Source organism: Pinus tabuliformis, chromosome 9 (genome assembly GCF_031772625.1).
Source record: "Pinus tabuliformis cultivar Carrire ecotype Pingquan chromosome 9, CPIR1, whole genome shotgun sequence".
Classification (NCBI taxonomy): Eukaryota; Viridiplantae; Streptophyta; class Pinopsida; order Pinales; family Pinaceae; genus Pinus; species Pinus tabuliformis.
Window position 1 is genome coordinate 745,493,399 of NC_142307.1, and position 16,187 is coordinate 745,509,585.

Genomic DNA, 16,187 nt, shown 5'->3' on the forward strand with positions numbered 1-16,187 from the left:
ATCAACATAAAACGCTTGAAAAATAGAAATCCAACAGATGGCATGAAAAATGAGTGCTTTTAAAATATGATAATAAAAAATAAAAAATTGAGAATGCACACAAAATATGTGTAATTCCTATTTTTGTGTGTAGATGAGTGCGTCTTGGTCAGTGGACAAGGAGAGAAACCTGCTTTAAATCTGAAAGTGCTTGATCAGCTCCACTTAACTGGGATTCTTTCTGAGAAGCTATCTCTTTCACACATACGACCTCTTCCATTGCCTTCAATTGTATTAAATATAATGCAGCCTGAGTAATAGCAACCATCATATATTTAACCCCACTTCCATGAGTGAAACAACTAACTTTAGCAAAGTAAATACTTCTAGATTTAACATAATTCTCATAGCCTTAAAATAGAACTTTAGCATGAAAAATGCATAGAAAATAACTTCCCAAATTTATTAAGAAAAGGTTTGTGAAACCTTAGAAACACAACTTTGATATCACTGTTGTTTGTTTACATTTTGATCATCCTCCTAGAGATTTGTACAACATTGGATTATGTAAAAATCAGAAATAACAAGCATCAACGTGTATGGGAAAAAGAGGAAATCAACATTCTTGGCAATGCTTGTATGTAGCACTCACATAATATGACTCTTCAAGAGGAGCCTGTGATGTTGGAGATGGTTGTTCACATAGGAGAGGACTACACTGCTGGAGGTGCCTGCTATTATTCACACTTGGAGTGGATTTGGGATGACAATGGAGGCTCCAACTTTTACAAATTTTAAAGAGGAAGCTGGTTATAGAGAAGGTTCTTGGCTTACATAGAATAAATGTGTCTCTTCCAGAGGACCCTCTTAAGGTTCAAGGTATGTCTGGGCATCATTTTCAAAATATGTTTTCTCCTTATTTGCCACATAGTGTGCTGGCTACTAGAAACACTTGTTATGGTTGTCCTGCATAAGGTGTTTATTGGTGATAGTAAGAAGCTGGATAGGGATGTCTCTAAGGAGAAGTTGTTTTCCACTCTTACCTCCATAACAAATGGCAAGTTGCCAAATATGAATGGCCTCCCTTGCTTTTACAAGGCCATGCAGACACTATTGGGGATGACTTTCATTGTTTGACATCTGAAGTGTTCTCTACCGATATACTTTCTGAATTTCTCAATCAAGGCTAAAATAAGTTTATTCCCAAGAACACAGTTTGAGACATGTTAGAACTCCGTTAGTGTTGATAATATCGCCGAAATATCGGCGATATTCGGAAATATCGCGATATTTTCGGCGAGCCGAAATATCGCCGACAAAATATCGCGATATTTTCGGCGATATTTTATATCGCGATATTTCCGAAATATCGCCGATATTTCCGAAAATATCGCGCGACGATCGAAAATATCGCCCGGTGACTGTAAAAAATTTCCGCATGGCCTATAAAAATCCGATTTTGGTTTTTTTTCATATCATTTTCATTTTTGATTGCTGGAGAAGGAAGGGGAGAGCTATGTGGTTGCTGCCAAGGAGGGTTTGAGCGTTCTAGGCCCTAGTATTGATATGCTATTCATGGTAATGTTAAATTCTTAAAGTAAAAGTGACATTCTCCTTAATCTTCATTTTCATCATTTTACTTAAATTTTTAACATTACCATGAAATGACTCAGGATGTTTGAGAGTGGTTCCGGCCTCATTGGATTTCATATGGAGAAAGTAGAATTTTAGATTTCATTCAAAATGCAGCAGACTTATCAGTTTTTTAGGATTTCAGATTTGGGAGATTGTAATGTTTCCAGGTGACACCACCTGCCCAGGCTACCCCTGCCACCAGTAGAGGACGTGGTCTACCTCCTATAGCTCCTACTTCTAGTTCTTCAGCTTCTAGAGCATAGCAAACTCCACTGCCAACTCCACCAGCACCAGCATCTACATCTAGAGGGAAAGGGAAATTTGTGGCATTTTCTCGCAAGAGGGGCAGAGGAAATCAATAGGATTAGGCTTAGTTATTTTCTTATGTGCTTGTAAGTTGTACATGAACAATGAACATTGAATATTCAAGAATCAAGACCAAGCATATCACATTTTAATTTCTAAATAGTAAATTTTGATTCTATTTATTTTTTTAAAGTGAACTATGAACTTTGAGAAGTAATTATATTTTAATTTGATTAGATAAGCGGCAACCTGCAATTTAATATGGATAAAAATCTATATTTCGGTATATATATATATATAAAACGTGTCCCCCGTGTCTTGTTTCCAAGTCGTTGCGTTTCGTATTGAATACTCGTATTTACGTGTCCTTCGTGTCTCGTGTCCTCGTGTCATGTGACTTAGCTTAGACAATATTGATGTATTGTCTCCGTGGAGGGTGGAGTCTGAGGAGCCCCTCTTGGAGGAGTCACCTTCATGGTTAGAGCCAGTGGCAGATGATCCATTAGAGCAGGGGTAGCAAGAGGAGGACTCGGAGTCAGAGGAGCAGGAGGAGGAGGAGGACACTGCAAGAGCATCAGCATCAACACCATCTGCTATAGATATTGGAGAGCATAGCCCCATACCTAGCACTCATTATTTGACATTAGGTGCAGAGGCAGGGTCAGGGCCTCCTACTACTAGGGGCAGGTCTGGCAAATAGCCCATCATGTTTTCCCGTAAAAGGGGGAGAGGGCGGTGATTTCAGATATATAGCTGCTAGTTTTATTTGTTATGCTACATATAACTCATGATGATGAGATACTTTTATATATGTGATGTTATTTTGTATTGATTCTCCACATTTGAGTCCTTGAATGGACAATTATCAGGGATCAGCAGGAATTGGTATCACCTTTGATGTATCATTTCTATTTCACATCATATATATCAGTGTTTTCTTCATATTTATGTGCCAATGTGTTTATTTCGTGTTGTTATTGCTTTATATGTTTAAAAATATGAAAAAAATGAATATATTATGCATTTTTTATGCTTGCCGATATTTGCCAATATTTTGTCGATATTTTCGCCGATATTGCCGATAAGATAGGAGAATTTGGTGTTAGAGTCACTAGCAGATCTCCCTCTCTATTTAGGTTGGTGCATGCCAGCCTCAAGGGGGTGTCCCTCGTCTAAGCACCTGCTGTCACTAAATCTGCAATATAACACTCAAAAAATAGCAAGATAATGGCTGTTTGACAAGCAAGTTAGTGGCCAAACAAGTGTGTTCATGTCTGTAGCTCAGGAAGGTACTCACAGATCTCCTTAGAACACTTGCTCAAGTGTGAGCAAGTTGCCAATGTAACTTAGCCTATGTTTAATCTTAGGTAAATCACATAATTAATTATGTCGGCTAATTGAGCTAAAAAAGTTTAGAAAAAGCAAAGTAATTTGCTTTAGTCATTATGTTTTAATCTCAACCATTGATCTCGAGTGAGGTGAGATCTAATATTTCCTGTCAATGACTTTGGAGATTAAGCCTAGGGGTTTAGTTCAATCTAAAGTTATAAAAGCAAGGCTAAGAGGAGGTGAAGACACACCATACAGCAGCACTAACCTTTGAGAGAGAGATTTTGTCAAGTGAGGAGTGTGATATTCTAGTGCATTGGGTCCAAGGAAATGCGAGAGTGCAGTATTGGAGATCCAAATCAGCCAAGGAGATCGAGGACATATATATGGAGTGATCTACTCGATCGAATCCACGACCTATTATATCTATAATGCTCTCAAGTAAGTTAATGAAGAATTGTTGATTGGGAAAAATATGTGTCATTGTGATTGAGATTGGTTATGTGTAATTTTGCTTCCACTAATCTTGTTAGGAATAGGAATCTTGTTTTGCATTGGTTCAATAAATTTGTAATCTACTTGGTCAATGAATTGACGGGTGCTAGGTTCGCAGGAAATTTAACATGGCATCAAAGCAAGAAACTCTAAAAATTGATCAATGGTCGAGGACAGATATGTGGCGTGATCAAATGGATCGAATTCACAACATATTGTATCTATAATGCTCTCAAGTAAGTTAATGAAGAACTATTGATTGGGAAAAATATGTGTCATTCTGATTGAGATTGGTAATGTGTAGTTTTGCCTCCTCTAATCGTGTTAGGAATAGGAATCTTGTTGTGCATTCATTCAATAAATTCGTAATCTACTTGATCAATGAATTGATGGGTGCTAAGTTGGCAAGAAATTTAACATGGCATCAGAGCGAGAAACTCTAACAATTGATCTCTAAATCACCCAAGAAGCCAATCTTGTACAAGGATCATCAGGGCTAGGTTCATGTCGTGTCCCTTTTTGAGTAATGACTACAGGAGGTCGACTTAGTAGCCTATTTGATTGTCGTAGGCTATAGTTGGAAAAAAGGGCCTATTTGATTGTTGTGGGCTATAATTGGAAAAAAGGGATCGATTAATTTAATTATTTAAGATCAATTTGGTGAAAAAACAACATTTCTAATGTGAAGTTGGGTAATTATATTTTAAAAGGGTGATAAAGCCATTTTATCAAGGAGGAACCCATAGTATTTCAACGACCCATGGTATTCGGATGATAAAGTTATTAAAAGAGAATTGGAGCTCACTTTTGGGCATGTAGTCATTGTTTTTCTAAATTGATTTTGGTGAGCTCTTGGATCTTCGAGTAAAAGGGAAAAAACCCTAGTGAGGATTAGTTTTGGTGGTGCAACATATCCACCCTAGCTAGGAAATATTGGTTTCGATGGTGAGGCATATCAGTCGTAGGATGTAACTAGTTTCATTCTTCATAATTTGTACCTTTATGTATCAGACGTAAAAAGAAAAGAAAAAGAAAATTATTATTTTTCTAGACAAGCATGTTCTTCATGCTTCTAGGTTTTGAGTCAAAGAGTCAAAGTCCAATTTTGGACCTATTGTAAAAGAAAGAAGAAAAAGCATTTCGTTTGTATTAAAAGAAATAAATTTATCCCCAAGACCAAGTCGACCCTCCAAGATGATCAGGTCAATCTGCCCAAAGGACACGACCTTCTAGATTGTAGTATTCCAAGTAGAAACTTTATAGAGATAAGCAAAGAATGCACAGAGATAACAACACAATAAATTTCAGCAAACACCCATGAACAAAAAAATGCTCCGGAACACCCAAAATGGCCTATTTTATTATAAATAAATTGCTCGAGTACAATAAAATTGGAAGGAGTGCACCTGGGCTTTCTCAAGGCAAGCTACAAGCCCCAGGTGATCAATCTCCCAATGCACAACTGCTGCAATAGTTTGTCCTTTCAGAAATCTACGTTGGCCCAGTTTTTCTACACTGTTGGCTCACTTCGCACCCTGATTTGGCCCCTCAAAGCTGCCCAAAAAATTATGTAAATTTTGGGATGTGATCCTTGCCAAAAACCCAGAAAAACCCAGAAAGGGTTTTCTCTGGTTATGACCCTTCAAATTCGACCCCAAATAGCTTGGCCATCCTCAAATACCAGAACGCTTCACCTGTACCATAAAATGATGAATTGTTGCTCCAAAATGCTAGCAATCTCCTCACAGTCTCCCTCCAAATGAAATCCTAGCAGCTCAGACCCTAAATCCTCCAACTGACACTCCACACAAAAATCATCCAAGAGAACTGCGTAGCCCTGTGAGAGATGATGCAATAACAAGCTTTAGCAATTTATACAGCGGTGAAGGACTCCCTTTCGCCTCCCAAAATCCCCCTCCTTTGGCTAGAATATGATCAAGAACACACCTGCTGTGGAGCACCTGGAAGGTATGCTTTTTGATAAGTAATCTAGTGGTTTTTCAATACTATTTCTAATCTTTTCTGCATATTGAGCCTAAAAACATAAGGGTTTTGGTAAAATGTGTGAAAATGGGCAAACGAAGCTTAATTACTAATAATCGATGTTTTCTATGCAGAAGGACGCGGAAATAGGGGATTATCGAGCAAAAACGAGAAGCGCAAGGAAAGTAACTGCTGCCCCGTCGACAGGGAACCGGATGCGGACAAGATCAAGCAAAATTGGAGCCGAATAACCCAGGAAAAGGACGCAGGATATCGTGACGGAGAACGCAAGAAGGAAAGAGGAGACCCGAACGAATAGCGAATCCCTCAGGATCTTCGATCCTGAGGGATCGCTGCTTTAAGTTTATCTTTTGTATCTAGACATCTCCGTCATTTCTGTTATATAAAGGTACCACGCCACCGAGCGTGGGGGACGACTGTTAATTAATTAAAAACTCAGAACGATTTTGATCACTGAGCTTTTGTAAGATCTGATTTTGTACACTTTTGTTAATGCAAGCAATATAAAGGATTTGGTGTTCACTTTGTTTCTACATCTGAAGTAACTCTAAGCAGTGTACCATCGTAGCCAAGGGCCCAGCTCCGACGGTCACTCGCTGTTGTATCATACGGTGATTTGTGTGGTTTGCATATTTCTTTCATTACAGTAATTCGATATCTCTTTGTTCTGATAGACTATGTTTCTTAATTAATATTCGAAATCTGAATAAGTTCTTTAATTCACGTCTCTGTATTACACAAACTGAATCTATTCGAATTGCATTTCTACAACAAGATATTGGGATGAATGTTATCATTGGATTCATATGAAATAAGTATTTGTGAGGCTCGAAGATAATATTATCTTGTTCAGAAACACAGTCACATCACACATTACTCTCGGATTGCTGCAGTAGTATAGACCGTGTACATACTTTTAGATCTGCTGTTCCTTTTAGGTTTGCTGTTCCATTTGGATTTGCTGTTCCATTTGGATTTGTTGTTCCATTTGGGTTGCTGTTCCAATTGGGTTTGCTGTTCCATTTTATATGATTGACGTTTCCGGTTTATGATAGTTTGCTGTTCCATTTTATATGATTGACGTTTCCGGTTTATGATAGTTTGCTGTTCCATTTCATTACTGTTGTTCCATTCTAAGAATTGCTGTTCCAGTTTACTTTCGCCAATTTGCCTTTATTGCTTTTGCGTGATAGCAGGCCTAAGGCTGTCGTGAGCCCAGCAAGACGCTGCCTAGCTCCCTGACCTATAAGCCCATGCTTTGGTTTTCTTTCTTTATCAGTTGCTAAAGGGAAGGGTTATTGGTTCCGTACCCTTGACTGATCATCTGCCTTGTGTGATTTCATTTCCTGAATTGGTTTAGTTACAGCTTAGTGTTTGTTTCCTTTCAAGTTATTAGAACGCTATACTGCCGAGCACTACTTGGACAGAACAGCCTCGGATTGAGTTACTCCTTGCAAGAACAAAACGATCCCGGATTGACTTAATAATGTGGGATAATTGGTGGTGTGAGAGACCCTAGTTATAGCTCTACACCTGCAACAATAGAGACCCCAACTTCTGGCACCAATCCTCCAAATGACTGTGTGGCCTCTCCCTCTACGTCCTAGTTAAACCAGAATGGCATAGTGTTGTGTGATGCCTCTCTCCCAACCTCCAAATAAGATAGAAATCCTTCCTAAGGTGGCACTCAAGGTCCACTGAAGAGAAGGTTGAGCTTCACTCCTTGGGAAGCTCTTGTGCTAAGCAGCACTTGTAACTTAGCTGAACAGCTAGAGTAACAATGGGTAATCAAATGTCAAAAAGCCCCTAAAATGAGAGCCTCACCTCCAATTTATAACTAGCCATCCCTCATGCTCCTTGTGGGCTCCACCCATCAAATTCCCTCTCTCACCCAATTCGAATTCCTCCAAGGGGTGTGTATTCCCTTAGAGTGGCCCCCACTCTCCACTTCCCATCGAATTTCTTGGTTTTTCTAATGTTTGGGGGTGGCACCTTTATAAATTTTCCTTTTTCACCCACTTTTCCTAAGTTTATATGTCAAATATTTATTAACTGCCAAAAATTGAAAAATTGAGAATTCCCTTAGCAAAATTATTAATTGGGGACATTACAATCCTCCCCACCAAAAATTGCTTGTCCTCAAGCAATGCCTGAACAAGCACCCCCTCTATCAACTTACCCAAATGGCTACTGCAAACGATACCAGGGTCCCAAATGTGCCACTGAGTCATCCCTGTCCCCAACACTATCCTGTCATGAAGGAGTCCCTCGATACTAGGACCCCAAGCCGTCTTGGTCAACGTGAAGCACCTATTGCTCCACTCACTATCCAACCTGGTATAGGCACTTGAAGCCCTCTGCATACCATCAATAAAGAAAGAAACACGATCACATAAAGCCTTGTCAGTCTCCCCATTTAGATGCTCTATTGAGTCATCCATCTCATGTACTCGAAGGGTGGACACCCGAAGATAAAATCCAACTCCTGTGGAAATAAATCCTTGCCCGCACGAGCTTCCCCTGAACTCCCCCTGTTGGTCATCCCTCCATGTTGGTGAAGTCCCTCATGCCAATAAAGAATCACTAAAATCCAATGGAAGGTCAAAATGATCTCCCCTTGTCAAACCCAGCGCACCCCTAAAGGTATCTAAACCGTCAAGTACTGTGATGCTAGGGTCCGAAGCCCATCGCAGGAAGAAACTGTCTTGTAGACCCTGCGACACTTTAGTCATGACTAACTATCTAACATGCTCGTACCAGAGCCTCATATCCTGCAACTCTTGGCCATAATACATGTGATGATCGAGGTTATGCCCAACCTGCCAAGGGGACTCAACAATGCTCGCGCCTATCACTCCATGGTTGACACCAATCCTGAACAACCACCTGCCTCGCCATATGATGAACACCTCGGTGATCCCCCATGTGTTAACCTGCTAATGAACCAGATCACCGACTATCCCAACCATACTCACTAAGTAATGGAGTGTTCCCCACATCAACTAGATCTTTGGTTCCCATAACCATACTAGAGGTCCACAACTCCCACACCTGATGGGTTGTCGCTACGTAGCACTACGACCTACTAGAGCCCATCTGGTCCTCATCTCTAACCTATGTTTGTATACCACAGAGGGACCCCAAGTATCACGAATATGTCCAAAGCATGCCAATCTGCCCTACTCCTACCAGACCACGCACTGAAATTCCTGATGATACACCTGGACACTGCTCGGAGTCTGGTTACCCTCTGGTAGACGAAGTCTACCATCCACTGTCCCTCAAGCTCCTTTAATCCCTTAAATTGTCTCGCCAGAAGTGCATCATACAACTCCCTCGCAATCGACTCCCCAAGTGCGAGCTCAGAGATGAATGGTATACCACGCCTGTAGAAGATCACCTCATCTCCTATCCCATGCCTGCCAACTCGTATACAAACCCTACTTCTCCATTAAGGAATCTGCATCGTGCTCTTGATGCACTAAATCCCATAGAGTCGTCTCAAGCAAGTCTCTCAGGTCTTGTTATCCACAATGTAGGCCTCGATAGGACACAACAAGGCTCTCCTCAACTACTTGTGATGCCAGTGAGTGAGAGATGCGTGGGTTCCGATGGATATGATCAGGAACCCGTGTGTACACTTTCGGCCCGTCCAGTGACCAATTTGCTCTCCCAATATGGGTATGTCCATCCCAATGGCATGCCTGACATCCTCGTCAAGAAATCTCCCTGCTAGTATCACTCCCTTAGTCTGCAGTGCAGCCCAGCACACTACTGCATATAACCAGGTATCCTTGTGTCCCCTGGCATACAACTGCACCCAGTCGCACATCTTTGTGCACCACCGAACCCTGCTACATGTTGTTGCATCATCCCGAATCAATTGGTATCCCTCCTGTATTGATGTGTTCATCACTCTATGAGGTAATGTACTGTGATGCGAACTGCTCCTCTGACAACCTGGTGCGACACTACACACCACTATGCACCACCGCGCACCTTCGTGCTCCACTGCATATCGTTGTGCACCACTACATGCCCCTATACACCCCTGGGTGCCATGGTCTAAAGCTATGTCTGTAAGTATCAACCTACATCTTGTCAGTACCACCATATCCACCCTCTCATCTCCATACTCTCGGATGAGTGGACCTCCCCTCCTAATCCCCCCTAAGAGATCTAATAGGCAAATCTCCCTATGTGCTAGTGGTGGCGTCACTAAGGTTTTTCTCCTTGGTGACCATAGTGCCCCACATATCCATGGGAAATCCTCCTCTCCATACGAGGAACTATTCAGTAGCCTACTGATGCCACCTTCTCTAACAACCTCTTGCCAGGGTACACTAATCATTCAATGGCCCCAATTCGTACAGCAGTGAGGGACTCCCTTTCGCCTCATAAGATCTCCCTCCTTTGGCTGGAATATGATCAAGAACACCCCTACAACAATAGAGACCCCAACTTCCGACACCAATCCTCCCAATCACTGTGTGGCCTCTCCCTCTGTGTCCCAGTTAAACCAGAATGGCATAGTGTTGTGTGATGCCTCTCTCCCAGCCTCCAAATAAGATAGGAATCCTTCCTAGGGTGGCACTCAAGGTCCACCGAAGAAAAGGTTGAGCTACACTCCTTGGGAAGCTCTTGTGCTAAGCAGCACTTGTAGCTCAGTTGAACAACTAGAGTAACAATGGATAAGCAAATGTCAAAAAGCCCCTAAAATGAGAGCCTCACCTCCAATTTATAGTTAGTTGTCCCTCATGCTCCTTGTGGCTCCACCCATCAAATTCCCTCTCTTACCCAATTCAAATTCCTCCAAGGGGTGCATATTCCCTTGGAGTGGCCCCCACTCTGCACTTCCCATCGAATTTCTTGGCTTTTCTAATGTTTCGGGGTGGTACCTTTATAAATTTTCCTTTTTCGCCCACTTTTCCTAAGTTTATATGCCAAATATTTATTAACTGCCAAAAATTGCAAAATTGAGAATTCCCTTAGCAAAATTATTAATTGGGGACATACATAGATTCACAAATCACTATAAATAGCTCAGCATGTTCCTCCATTCGGTGCACAATTTTTTTCGTAGATTATCTGTGGTAGATATGTGAAGTGGTAGGGTAGGTATGCAAAGTTGTAGAACAAAGAATGCGAAGTCTCCAAGGAAAGATATGTGAACCTTCCTGAAGCTACTATTTTGTAGTATGATGTGAATTTCTGAAAAGAGGAGATTGTGGCTTTGTGATAAGAATCATGACAGTTGGTGGACAAATTGGACGGCAGACTTGGTGCTTATGGGGGATAATGGTTTTGAGGTCTCGGATTTCTCATTCGATCTGATTCTATAAGAAGAGATTTTTTGGGTTTTTCCCTGGCTTGGAGCCTATATCTTGTGTTCTATTGTTTTATGTGACCTTCATATTTTATGGTAATTGCTTGATGAAGAAAGAAACCATAATAATAAAATGCTAACAGTCTCACAAGTAATTATCATGTAATGGAAATCTAATGATAAAATGAAAAACCTCTCGATTTCCAACATGGTAATCAGAGCAAGGTTAGACATTGGAGGCTTGAAGTTCACTCTGTTGGCATACAAAGCAATCTATAACTTGACTCAATGAATTTCTAAAGTTGTGACATCTGTCTTGGTGAACTGGCTCATTAAAGCTTCGTTATATGTCTCTGTGGCTCGGTCTATTTGAAGACTCACAGAGATATTGACTATATTGCAGTTCACTTGACTCAAGATTTACAATTTGTTATTTTGTGGTTCAATTCAGAAAAAGCTCGCACCTATGGTTTATGGGCTCACACATGTACATTAATCTCGCACATAGCAGTGATCTCTATAAAATGAGGATGGTTCACAAGGTGATATGGCACATCTTCATTGGAATTTATATGGGTCATTTCGACTCATGCAACATAATATATAAAACTTGGAAATCACATTCTCTATGACATATAAGTGTCTCTATGCATTGACATATACATTATATGATTCGAATGATGCACACATTATAGTCTTGAGGTTCGGATCAATGGCTCGAGGTCTTGTTTGTGTATATAGTCACTGTGGTTCATGGTAGTACGACTTTGTTGATACAGTGACTCAAAATTAAGTAATCATCATCCTGTAGTAACACCATGGCATTGTCATAATTATATGGCACACACATTATATATGTATTTCTGAAGAACTCGTCTACATATATCAACAATAGTTCGTCGGCTCGAAAGACTCCAAGGTTCGAATTATACGTATGGGACATCACTTATGTCTCATTGCTTTTGTCTCCTGTGGTTTGAGACTCTATGAATAATGACTCCTTAGATTCGTTATATGCTAGGGGTCTGCACTGTGATATCGTTGTATGTCGCAACAGGCCACAACTGTCGGATAACCAAAGGACTTCAGGGTTTGGTTTCTTGAGATGTCTCATGTGACACAGGTCGTTTTCTTAACCAATGTCCACACTTCGATGAGGAAGGACTAGAACAAGAATCTCATAAGGCTCGAATATGACACAAAATATCTCATGGGACAATGGTATCACTCTCGCACAATAATCGAGTTATGATGGAAGTTCGACGAAGGAAAAAGAAGATGAGATCTTGTTCTTTATTGTACTCTGCGACATTGCAAAAGGTTATGATACAGTATAGTATGTACACTTCAATAATGAATATAGTTTGCAAAGATCATGACTGGATATGGTGGATCAGAGTTCCTTGACAAAGTTTAAGTCACTAGCAAAGGGCCTACAGTGATAGGAAGGTTCTCGAGATCATAATGATTAACAAAAGTCGGCAGTCGAATTCTCGGTGGCGATGGATCCCAACCCCCAGTTAATAGCCTGTTTGAAAATAGTCTTATGATTTGTTTGGCAACTAATAGGGAGTTGAGCTACTGAGGCTACAAAGCAAAGTATTGGCACTTTGGACTTAACAAAAGGTTATCTGTTCAAAACTAGTTCATCTCTCCAAAGAAGTAGAGTAAAATTCACAAAGGTATGTATAATTATCATGTTGAATTTAAAGGGTCTATAAAGTCTTTAGGGTTTTGCAGATTCTAGGGTTTGTAAGACTTGTAAAGTTTAGATTAATCTTACCCTAGGAGTAACCCTAAATATTATTGATTGTTCCCTCTAAAGAAACCCTAGCTACTGACATCTAGGGTTTGCAGATCCAATTTTAATAGGAAAATCTAGGGTATATGGTAAAACCCTAGCAAGGGTTGAATTGAATAAACCCTAGGGCTTCAAAGTCAAAACCCTAGGACTAATGTTTTCGCTGAAAGTAAAAACCCTAATAAGGGTTAGATCAAGAAATATAGGGTTTGTAATTAGAACCCTTGAAGTATACCCTCTGAGAAACCATGGAAACCCTAGATTGACAAAATTGACATCATGTTCTTGTCTTTGTATATTTTGCTTGGTTGTACTTGGTGAAAATTGCAAGTACATAATAAAGGAAGCAAGATGAGAAGGATAGAAAAGTAAAGCAACACTCGTGCTTGTTCATGACTTCTTGAAAATGATGAGCTTGATGGAAAGAGAGAATTGTAAGTACCCTGGTGAACATGATGTTGAAGCTTCTCGCTGATGAGTTCATTCCAGAACACATTGATGGTTGGAAGATGAAGCAAAACCTTCTTGCAATAGGAAGATAAAACATGCAAAAGGAATGATGACTTCAGAGGGAGCAAGACAGATTGTTAAAGCATGTAAAGAAGCTGGAAGGAGAGTTCGTTTGATGATATTGATCAGCATCAGATATGGACTCTTGAAGAAAGAGAAAGAGTTAACAAAGACAACTCCATAGAAGAAGGATTGGAACCTATTCATGCAACAACACTTTGACATCATGTCATGGCAAGAAAGGATCACAAAGATCCTCTACAAGAACAAAGTTATGAGGAGATTCTTCAATATATAAAAGAAGAATCATGATGACATAACAAGAGTATACCATACTCACAAAGTATGGAAGCAAGCTTCCTAGAAGTTTGCAGGTACAGTTGCAACATGAAGGAAGTCCCATCCTCAAAATGAGAAGCAGTTCGATCCAAAGGAAGTGGACTAAGATAACTTGTTGAAGAAAGAAAAATTCTCTTTGACTAATGAATAAATTGCTAGGAGTATGGAAAAGTACCATACGAAAGGATGTTGATCTCAAAAAGAACAAGTAACCAAAATTTGATAACTTCACAAAAGGCCATCAAGTTGAGGTAATCATGATATTGATGTTTTGGTATTGGTTATCTGGTTGGTATATGGTTTTGCTACTTGGAAGAATGTCAGTTGAGGCATGTGCATCTACAATTGTTTATTTTAAACTCAATTCAATGAATACATGGATTGGGTGGATGGCTTTGATAATCCTTGGAATATTATATGGTCAAGATGTCTATATCATCTTCGAGTGGAAAGGTAGTAGTACAAAAGGTTAACCCGATGTTCATATGACGAAGAAGATCACTTTCATGATGAGAAGAAGCTATGTCTAGCTCTACCTTGATATATAATTCCTTTGTTGGCGATGACTAAAGGCAAGTGATTTCAAAGGTTGATGGCCTGAATCTTGTCACAAGTTTGGTTCCAAGGAAATGAAAGCTCAATTTGATGAGATGCGAAGACAAGGAGGAACCATGCAGCTAAAATCTTCATGAAGGACTAGAGCTGATATATTATTGAAGATACGATAAAAGAACTTGTGGATTATAACTTCCCAATTGAAAGGAAGTAAGGAATCTCCTCTATGCTTAAGAGGGAGTATGGAGCCTCCTTAAATGTTTAAAAGGGAGCAAGGATATATTCCTTGATCAAGAAGGAATGAGGATATCCTCTCTAGTTGAGAGTGAGATGGACATTATATTCTCTTCTTCATGTGTCATGCACTAGGCCAGGACTACCAACCGTACGTCTAGTGAAGGCCATGAAGGGAGAATGGGGTCCAGAGGATTGGATAAGCATCTGAGATTGATACTCCTTGAGGATAAAGAATTCAAGATAAGAAGTAGACCGACACTCTTTGAGGATTGGACAGGTATCCAAGATAAGAGTGGTCGAAGAGGATTGGAATTTTTTGAGGATAGGTAATCCAACCTAGTGAACATTTAGATGGGGTATGTGCCCTAAGAGGTAGTGTGGTGTCTCATGTAAAGCCTCCCAGTAATATGCTCTGATATAAATAGTGCTTGTCAGTTAAAGGTCTTACTATGTTGACAATGTTGGTTATGATGTTGATGCTTAAATATGCCTTATCAATCTGACTCTTCTTATGAGAATATTTCAGTTTGAGTGTATCCATGTACCTAGTGTACAACTATGAATACCTCCCTAGTTAAGAGGGAGAGTTGGAGAATGTAACTAGTTTTGGTCTTCATAATTTGTACCTTTATGTATTTCATGTAAAAAGAGAAGAAAAAGAAAATTAATATTTTTCTAGACAAGCATGTTCTTCATGCTTCTAGGTTTTGAGTCAGAGTCAAAGTCCTATTTTGGACCTATTGTAAAAGAAAGAAGAAAAAGGATTTTATTTGTATTAAAAGAAATAAATTTATCCCCAAGACCACGTCAGCCCTCCAAGATGATCAAGTCGACCTACCCAAAGGACATGACCTTTCGAACACTCAAATCATTATAAATAGCCCATCATGTTCCTCCATTTGGTGCACAACATTTTTTCATGGATTATCTGTGGTAGATATGCAAAGTGGTAGGGAAAATATGTGATGTTGAAAGACAGAGAATGTGAAGTCTCCAAGGAAAGATATGTGAACCTTCCTGAAGCTACTATTTTGTAGTATGATGTGAATTTCTGAAAAGAGGATATGGTGGTTCTCTGATAAAAATCATGACAGCTGGTGGATAGATTGGAGGGTAAACCTGGTGCTTGTGGAGGATAATGGTTTTGAGGTCTTGGATTTCTCATTTGATCTCATTCTATAAGAGGATATTTTCTATTTTTCCCCCTTGGAGGGGTTTTGCCCCTGCTTGGATCCTATATCTTGTGTTCTATTGTCTTCTTTAATCTTCATGTTTTATGGTAATTGCTTGATCAAGAAAGAAATCATAATAATAAAATGCTAACAGTTTCACAAGCAAGTATTATGTAATGGAAATCTAATGATAAAATGAAAAACCTCCCAATTTAAAACAATATCCACCATAGTCAATCAAGGAGGAATCATCTAACTTTTTCATAGGTGCTCATATTGAAGGAAAACCTACATTTTAATTGAAGAACGTGGGAGCTTGAGGAAGAATTGATTCATCTTTTTGCTAGCAGCTCTAGAGGTCGAATTTCATTGAAGAAATCATCTTGTTCCTCGGTGTTGAGAAACCAAGTGTAGTAAAGTCTGACACCTAATTTCTCTTTTTGATAATTACTCATGAATATTAGATGTCTTCTTATCACTACTTATATCTTCTTCATCA

At 39.7% G+C, this 16,187-nt stretch overlaps 1 protein-coding gene across 8 annotated transcripts in view; it reads right to left on the bottom strand.

The window, feature by feature from the left end:
- Positions 1–16,187, bottom strand: part of LOC149150860 (5'-AMP-activated protein kinase-like protein) — a 416,691-nt gene that overhangs the window by 117,765 nt on the left and 282,739 nt on the right. For all 8 annotated transcript variants that reach the window (XM_089439603.1, XM_089439597.1, XM_089439602.1 and 5 more), the window contains one exon: positions 170–289. In XM_089439603.1, the coding sequence (XP_089295729.1) occupies positions 170–289 (120 nt within the window). The remainder of the gene's footprint in view (positions 1–169; positions 290–16,187) is intronic.